General features: G+C 35.0%; 2 protein-coding genes across 2 annotated transcripts; one reads left to right on the forward strand and one right to left on the reverse strand.

Moving 5' to 3' along the window:
* Positions 1–6,291, forward strand: LOC137385732 (calcyphosin-like protein). Its single transcript, XM_068072268.1, has 5 exons — positions 1–131; positions 641–781; positions 1,630–1,807; positions 2,460–2,669; positions 5,820–6,291. Exons 2-5 carry the CDS (start codon positions 645–647, stop codon positions 5,925–5,927), a joined length of 633 nt encoding a protein of 210 aa, XP_067928369.1. The 5' UTR covers positions 1–131; positions 641–644; the 3' UTR covers positions 5,928–6,291.
* Positions 6,225–8,198, reverse strand: LOC137385730 (protein phosphatase 1 regulatory subunit 3B-like). The gene is made up of 2 exons (XM_068072267.1): positions 7,949–8,198; positions 6,225–7,520 (listed from the first exon to the last, which is right to left on the reverse strand). The coding sequence occupies exon 2, from the start codon at positions 7,489–7,491 to the stop codon at positions 6,598–6,600; it is 894 nt and encodes a 297-aa protein (XP_067928368.1). The 5' UTR covers positions 7,492–7,520; positions 7,949–8,198; the 3' UTR covers positions 6,225–6,597.
* Between the last annotated feature and the right edge of the window lie 1,358 nt (positions 8,199–9,556).

The following is a 9,556-nucleotide window of genomic DNA, read 5'->3' on the forward strand; positions in this document are numbered from 1 at the left end:
TATTTACATCGTTGTCGCAGTAACCCTGTCAGGTTTCTCATCTTCGCAATTTTACCTATTTGTTCAGTGAACCGGGTAAATTTTTGCATCTTTTGACAGTGGTCAGTTAGTTGTACTATTTTATCTACTTGGTAATTATTGTTTTACAGTACTATCTGTTGAGTTCAGTAATTTTAACAAAAACAAACCTAAAAACGTAGCGAGCTTGTGTAGTGTTGAAACAATCTGTCCTTGTTTGCATAGTTCAGATCCATATAAAATGAAACGTACAGCATTTAGCAACTACTAATATTGGTCTTGTTAGTATAAATCACATAGTAAATTTAAATTAGTAACTCTTTACAAATTCTGCTCATTGTGATCCCTAGTACAAATAGTAATTTTTTAGCCATTGGTTGAGGTTCACTCCCTAGTTCAAACGACATAAAGCTGATCGATATATATCAGTCGGCCACTTAACTTTTGAGTAATGCAGTGGTGCTTGCATGATTTTTAGAAATTGAGAGTTTTTTGAAAAGTTTAAAAAATTGGATTAAGTTTATCAAAGGTCAACAGTATTATTATACTGGATGTATAATAATGTAAAGCATAGTCATCCCACATCATTGTTGCGAGTTTTGTGATTTTTTTACTTTTGTAGAGAAATGGCTTGCACTCAAAGAGGAAATCGTGAATTGAAAAAAAAGGCAGAAGCACAGCTTAAAGGAGCAAAGGATCCATTAGAACGACTGCGATTGCAATGTTTAGCTCGCGGAGCTAATGGTATCAAAGGCCTTGGTCGGTTAGTACTTTTACCATTAGTGCAATTAGCAGTCTCTACTTTTTTGTATAATGTTTTTAACAATGGTTCAACATAATTATATCACATAAAAATTCGTCATTAAAAAAAATTTATTGAAACAAACCGTAGAACATGCATACTTGTAGAAGAAACCTTTACAAATCTGTGCGAAACGTTAAATTTTAATGCCATATGAATCAATAAACAGGACACTAGTTTATGTAGTTATTCAAAATCAACAATTCTTATTTTAAAGCTAAGTAATGCATCATCCTTGAGTGTAATCTGACAGAGCCTTCTCATCATTACTCATTTTTAAGTTTCTGAAAAGTTGTATTTTTAGTTTTTGCTACATTTTGATGGGCTACACACAACATGCCAAAGAAAAATTAAAAAACCTTTCCTGTAAATTTTTTTGCTGTCATTTGATGTTTTAAAGATTAACAAGTGACATACTTTTGAATTTATGTTTTTCCTTGATAACACCTCTACTGGTATCTCTTTCCAGCATCTTAACTTGGACTGCCTGTCATCAAATTTTGTAGACTCACATATTGACGTATTAGCAAAAACTGCTCAAAAATCCTTTTTTGAAGCATTCAGATACCTTTTTGTGCCACAAGTTCGTATCTGTTAGTTTTATGACTTTGGATAACTTTTATTTGTGAGCTGATGCCTCTATAATTTTAAAGGTGAGCTTATAATTGTTATTCATCTGGTTTTTTACTAATTAAATGAACCATTTTTTTGTTAATGATATACCCAGTTTGAGAAGTGTTTTTAAATGAAAATTTAAAGATGAAATTAAAAAAATGCATACCATGTTATTAATAAATGTTTCTTTTTAGTTCTTTTCGTATCATGGATGACGATGGCAGCAGGTCAATAGATTTAAAAGAGTTTATTAAAGGCATGCATGACTACGGACTTATGCTAGAGAAGGATGAAGTGCAAGATTTGTTTGCGAGGTTCGATCAAGATGGTAGCGGCACTGTAGACTTTGACGAATTTTTAAAGAATCTTAGAGTAAGTACCTTATCTATCGTCAACAGAGCATTGCTACTCAATAGATAGCCGGAAAAATTGAGATCTCACATTCTGATTTCTGTTTTTGTTGTCTATTCTTACAAAAATTATTCTAAGAACTTTTAAGAGGTAATGAATGTATCATTTATTAACCTAGATAACAGGCAATTATGCGCATATTACTATTTGAGCCACAAGTCATGTTTTAATACTATACAGAGTACTGTACCCTGACTAATCTAACAGATTATTCATTCCATTCTTACAGAATCCTATCCTTACTTTGAATTACTTTTATTCCGGTGCATTTGGCATTTTGTTGCTATTGGCACCTACTTTTCATAACCTCATCGCCATATTGATATTTCAGTTGTTATGCAACCATGTTGCATCATTATTGATTGCCGATGTACACATCTCTGTATCACTACCACTCATGGCTGACTGATCATGGTATAATTACAGACAACATATAGAAGCTAAGAAAAGAAATGTTACTTTACAATTTTAAATATTACTGATCGTCATTATTGTTATTTATCATTTGTTCATGCTAAACCAGCTGACTTTTATTCATCTCAACAAATGACAAATATAATCCTCAAGCTTAAAGCATGGCAGTGTTTTCATGTCAACTTGTATGCTTCTATAGCCACCAATGTCTGAACGACGGAAAAAGCTGATCAACGCTGCCTTCATGAAAATGGACAAAACTGGAGATGGCCAATTGACAGTTGAGGATCTGAAGGGGGTCTACAGTGTGAAGCATCATAAGAAGTACTTGAATGGTGAATGGACGGAGGATCAGTGCTTGCGAGAATTTTTGGACAGTTTTGACACCCCTAATGAGAAAGATGGAGTGGTGAGATTATAAATGTACTTCTATTGCCCACGTTTGTAATTGGATTAGCATGCATACGGTTCTATGATATGTTTCCAGAGTTTTCAGTTCTGGAGTTATCCCAAACATCACCGAATAGGATGTAAGTTTTAGACTCCGAATGAAATACTCAGATCATGAACAGAATACTCACTGCAGACATCTCAAGCACTACACCCAGTCTGAAATTATAGCCTTAAATCCCTCACAGTAATTAAAGTTTTGTTGCAGTGCAATGCTTATTAAACTATCTGGCTTGATATAGAAGTTGTGTTCTCAAGAGAGAGCAAGATTTAAGCTAGCATTGTGTAATTTTAAAATACCTATTTTGGTTACATACATGTTTTACCCTAAGTGCTGATTTGAAATTCTACAATCAGAATTGATGTGAGCACATAGATGCTATCAGCGTATGTCATGTACTGCTGTTGCAAGAGTTGAACAAGAGTTGCCTTCTCAACTTCTCCTGAAATACATAACCCTTAACATTGCTAAAACAAATTAATTATGTAAAAATACTTGAATTCAACTGTAGAGATCTTGTTTTGGTTGTTTTGTTTTGGTATTCCTGCCAATCTATAAACATGTCATCTTTTATGAGCTTCATATTATTTGAGTTGAGTGTATCTTTTCATTTTCATTAGTTGCGAAATAGATTTTCTATCTGTGAGTGAAAAAGGAAGTGTTCATCAAACCACTATCATAATTTTATATTCTGTGAATGTTATGACTGAAAGACAGTTTTGCGGCATTTCATACATTTCAATATTTGGTTTGTCAGTTGTAGTGAGGTGCAGACTATACAGTTGTAATGAGGTACAAAGTATACAGTTGTAATGAGGTACAGAGTATACAGTCGTAGTAAGGTACAGAGTATACAGTTGTAATGAGGTACAGAGTATACAGTTGTAGTGAGGTACAGAGTCTACAGTTGTAGTGAAGTACAGAGTATACAGTTGTAGTGAGGTACAGAGTGTACAGTTGTAATGAGGTACAGAGTATACAGTTGTAGTGAGGTACAGAGTATACAGTTGTAGTGAGGTACAGAGTATACAGTTGTAGTGAGGTACAGAGTGTACAGTTGTAGTAAGGTACAGAGTATACAGTTGTAGTGAGGTACAGAGTATACAGTTGTAGTGAGGTACAGAGTATACAGTTGTAGTGAGGTACAGAGTATACAGTTGTAGTAATAAGGTACAGAGTATACAGTTGTAGTAAAGTACAGAGTATACCAGTCGTGATCAGAAAGTTTCAGCTTCTCTTTTCTTATGTATTTGGATTTTATCAGCAAATACAAAACTGGATTGATTTAAATTCTTTTTTAAAAGCTTTATGCAACTTGACTTTGAGGAGAATTACATAGCTACATGAAAATAGAAATAAATTGTGAGCGAGTTCACATGTGCTGTTTCAAGACGAAGTTATTGAACACTGAGATATGTTCAGTATGACATCGAGATATGTTCAGTATGACACCGAGCTGTGTTCAGTATGACACCGAGCTATGTTCAGTATGACACCGAGCTATGTGCAGTATGACACCGAGCTGTGTTCAGTATGACACCGAGCTGTGTTCAGTATGACACCGAGCTATGTTCAGTATGACACCGAGCTGTTGCCAGTATGACACCGAGCTATTGTCAGTATGACACCAAGCTATGTTCAGTATGTCACCGAGCTATGTTCAGTACGACACCGAGCTATGTTCGGTACGACACCAAGCTATGTTCAGTATGACACCGAGCTATGTTCAGTATAACATCAAGCTATGTTTAGTATGACACCCGAGCTATGTTTAGTATGACACCTAAGCTATGTTCAGCATGACATCGAGCTATGTTCAGTATGACATCAAGTTATGTTCAGTACGACACCGAGCTATGTTCGGTATGACTAGACATTATTTATAAAGTGTGACACTGCATGAGCAGATCTAGTTATACAAAGTTAGAGCCCCTGACATTATATTCTCATTTAGATTGAAGTATGAAGACTTATTTAATCAGTTTCAACAAGAAACAACTTATCCATGTCTATCTTCTCTTCTAAACTGAACTAACTTCAACCTGTTATTCACCAAATATTATATTCAAAAGAGGACAACTACCCTGTTGTTTATTTATTATGATTGAAAAACTTGCCAAATTTCGTTACATTCAGATGTCTAAGCCAGCTAGCTATGAGGAGTTACATATGTCTTTTTCACAAATGATCAAAATTCCTTTGTTTCTAAACAAATATTAAATTATAATGAAGGGTTTAGTAAAATACAAAATTACAACAATGAAACTGCTTAGCTAGGAGCAAAGATTTATTACGGGCAGTGAAACTTTATGTTACAGTTTTTACGCCTATAAATTCTTATCTCTCTAACTCCAGTCATTATGTTCAAGACCTAATCTTTGTCGCTTGATGAAAAAATTAGCGGCTGTCTGACAAGACATTTTTTCACGCCACGAAAATGAAAATGGCTTATTAATGCGCATATACTATGCAGAAAGTTGTCATGACGCGCACTGGTAATGGTCATAATTGGCAGATGTTATATTATGTTGTGCGGTGAATCAATTATCAAATGTGTCTTTAGATTTTGAAGGCCATTTACTTTCAGATTTTCTCTCCATATCTTTTTAGACCCAGAACAAACCACAAGCAGTCATCAGCTGTGACTATAAAACACAATTCAGCTATTATTTATGCCAACTGGTTTAAATATCAGTCTTTCTTTTCAACCTTCTATTCAGTTTGGTTAAAAATAAGAAATTGAATCAGTCGACTTGCAAATTTGAAAATAATTGTACACTCATACATGTAATTACCTGCACACTGCGCATGGGGTTGTGCTTGCCTGTTTGACGGTGTCACCTCTTGAATACCTACATACGGATTGTTCACAAGATATTTTTATTTGATAGGCTGTTGTTTTTTAGACCTTCATAGGAAACGCTGAGCCAACAGCGGTACAGCATCTCAATGACAAAGTACCAGTTCTTGCAGTAACATATAATAGTGATATTTTTAAGGATTTAACTGAAAGACTAAGTAGAAGTCATCGTGTTTCACTACCCATTTACGTAAGAAACAAGTAACCAAAGATGTGATCCGTTGCTTTAAAGTAAATACATTTTACAGATTACTAAAGAAGAATTTCTCAATTACTACTCGGGAGTCAGCGCTTCTATTGATCAAGACGCCTACTTTGATTTGATGATGAGAAATGCCTACCAACTCAAGGACTGACGTCCGTCACTAAGAATATTGTGTACTCATTTGCCTAGACCATAGCTAAGTAGCTTAGCTAATAACTTGCATATCCTACAAGATTGTTGCAAAAGCTCTCTGTACATTACAGCAATCACAAAAATGTGGACATCCTTATTGGGGTACCGATCCCCTATTTTTCATAATTTCTTATGAACTGTGCCTTGACTGATTATCTTCCAGTTTTTTATTTTCAGTTATTCACAGCCTTCAGTGTTCATTAGTTGAACAGGATATGGACAAAGTGTGCCTACTATTTGTAATGTGAATTTAGACTACTTTACGCCAGATGATTTCACTGGCAAATATTTTTATTTCACAAAATAAAATTCTCATAACTAGATGTGAGGCAATAATTACAACATGCATTCAAGTTTTAGAGATTTCAATGAAATAATTGTGTAAGCAGATCGTGTAAAAAGCACTATGCATAAGTACAATGTCAGATGATAAAGCTGCAAAAAACAAAACATCGAGATGAGCACAGGTTCTGGTAAAAGGGAAATTAGAAAATACTAAACTATAAGCACAATACAACAAACATCAAATTTGATCGTTCTAAAATAAATATTCGCAGAAACCGAATGGTAGCGACATTTGAACAAGATAAAAAGAAATGCAAATGAGAGATTTGGTATATGGAATCGTTTCACCAATAAGGGGTGTGATTAGATTCGAGACCTCTCCAAATAGCAAACTCAGTCCAATTGGTCTGGTTGGCAGGAGGGAGTTTCCATGGCTGCTCGCAACCAACCGATGAGTCATCGTCATCTTTCAATTTAAAGCAGTAGTTTTTATTGCCATTATTATCCCAAAATTCTTGTCCATTGCAGCGATAACAGACTGCAAATTCGATGCCCACTTGCGCAACTTCATTCAGAGGAATATCTATCGTAAAGCTGAAGGTGTCTGTAGACGTAGACAAATCTGCCGGTTTGCACAAGCCATTGTTGACGAAGTGGGCACTTACATCATAAGAGCTTCTCCAATGATCTCGAGTTACACGCACAAATACTGTCTTATAGAAAGCTAAATTCTTCACTTTAACTGTACCGATGATAAGGCTGTCTTTAACAACAACACTCTCAACCTGTACATTGTTTCGCTCTAAAGATTGCATAAACTGGCTGAAGTTTGCAATTGGCTGGGAGAAAACTGGCTGAAGAGATGGCGTCCTAGATTTTTCATTAGATTGTCCAAGTGATATAAAAATTTGTGGGTCGAGATCAGGGGGAGTGTCTCTGCCTGCGGTCATGTGTCGTATATGCACAAGCTCTAAGCCTACCGAGTCAGCAAAAGAAACACGCTTTTTTGAGGGTAAATCCATCCCATTACATTGCTCAGAAGAATTTAGCGTAGTCGGTGGAGACGAAACGTGAAGGTCATTCATCTGAACAGATGCGTTCTCTTCAGCTCTTTGATCATTGAGATAGTCCAAAATACAAGCAGTAGTATATGGCTTCATGAGGTTCACACAGCTTAGCTTTGATGAACAATCAAATGTAGATGTGTAGAAGAACGGGGCACATGCTGGATTAGACATGCCTTGAAGTTGAAACTGATGAGAATGCGCTGAAAAAAAAGCATTATGAATAAAAATTTAACCAAGTGAATATTTCGACTATAATAGCTATGCATAAGTCAACTATTAGTTGACAAAGTATGATAAGCAAATAAGGCAAATGCATGTAGAATGCTATACATACAGCACTTAACATGCAATCATTTGCACTTACAGTAAACAAAAAGAACATCACTTGCTCATTAATGATTTGATCGTTTAAAACAATTTGCAGCAACAATGTCTTGGTTCGTGTGGATACTTGCAATCTCAGCCAAGTTACAGTGGGATAGCGTACCTAAACGAATGTACTCTAGTAATAAGACTAGTATATATTTTTTTATCTGTATTTCTGTTCTAGTGAAATCACTTTTTCAAACAGCGTCAGTGAAACATCCTACACGTGAGTGCTGTAAGTAATCGAACAGATAGACCTTACCAAAATATGCGGAGCGACTTTCGTGGAATTTCTCCAAAATGCCGGTTGTTGATCAAGAGCTACCGATATGCTTTAGCAATCACATCGACGTTATCCAACATCACTCTACAAAACACTGCCGCCATCTGACACGATCTCACAAACTGTTATCCACCTAACATTCGTCACGCCTTCGCTGCCTGGCTTTCACGACTACCCAACATGCCGCTTTAGAATTACAACGATGACAAAATATAATGCATAACAGGGCTATTGTTCAGTTAATGACGTTGCGTCATTTATTTCTGATTTGCCGTGAGGCTACATCCGAAGTTCATTTACTTTCCGATATGACTAGCGTATACACTTCTGAAATGAAAAAATTGTCTATGTAGGTGAAAGCCTTGCTATAAAATTCTAAAATATGGTAGTTTTATAGATGTTTCATTTTCAGCGACCAATCCTTTAATACGGCTTTTGATCATTCTATGGTTTGCTTAGCAGAAGTTTCACCTAATACTTAACACACGGGGTCCCTTTGCTAACCCCAACCTCGAACTACTAACAGAGAGATTTTAGAAGCACGGCTGACCGCAAGCTTGCGCTTTTGAAGTTGAAAAAAAATTCTTCAGGTTTGAGTTTTTTACTTATCTAAAATTGCACATAAACAATTTTATGATTTTGCCATAAATATTTTCTTGTTTTAAAATAAAAAAATTATATAAATGATTGTTTTTGTAAAGATTTATTTTTCTGTGAGACTTATCTTGTTATTGGTTGCGGGGTGATAACTAAGATGGCCCCTGTTTTTAGACGAGATGCTCTTTTTATGACAGCTAGTCATCGAAGGGTTTTAACGGCTTTGTTAATGCATAATGTAGTTATAAATGACTTTATTTTTGACATTGTCATGAATTTTTTGTATGTTTTATAATACATACTTTGATATTAGTTGCTTAACCATCAATAAATTAGACAAACTAGACATTTCGCGATTATTCATCTGGTATTAGAGGTATATCTTCGAGGTATTCATCTGCATACGTACGTACGCAAATGCTATCAAGCTTCGGCTAATGCAGTGTTATGTCATACAAATGGTAAAAATCTAAATTTTTAAAAATTAGTCTAAAATTACAGACTAACTTTCAGTCTAGAACCGTATGGTTTGCGATAAGCTATTCATTTTCTAGGACGCCTGCTATTAATCGTGCTATGAAAGCTTTTAGATTGGCTAACTACAAACACCAACAATGTGTGATAGAGTAGTAAGTGTGTTTACATAAAAGTTATTACAATTTCATTGTGTCACTTTAGCAATAGTTTGTATGTAATAATCACAACAAGATCTTATAACTCATGGATTGTTACTAAGTAGAATGAGTGGCTCTCAATTTGCAAAGCTTTGTTTTATACATACATATTTATAAATAGCTATTAAAATATGTGATGTAATTTTACTAGTGATACCAAATAGGAATGCTTCAAAAGATAGTTATGATGATGTGATTATATATAGTTGTAAAAGTGTTAAAACACAAAATGACACGAAGGTATTTTTTGTTGTAGATTTATAGTTTCAGCACTTTTTAATAATACATGTGCTTTGGACTTTGATTATGGCCACCG

Source organism: Watersipora subatra, chromosome 1, assembly GCF_963576615.1.
Source record: "Watersipora subatra chromosome 1, tzWatSuba1.1, whole genome shotgun sequence".
In the NCBI taxonomy this organism is placed as follows: domain Eukaryota; kingdom Metazoa; phylum Bryozoa; class Gymnolaemata; order Cheilostomatida; family Watersiporidae; genus Watersipora; species Watersipora subatra.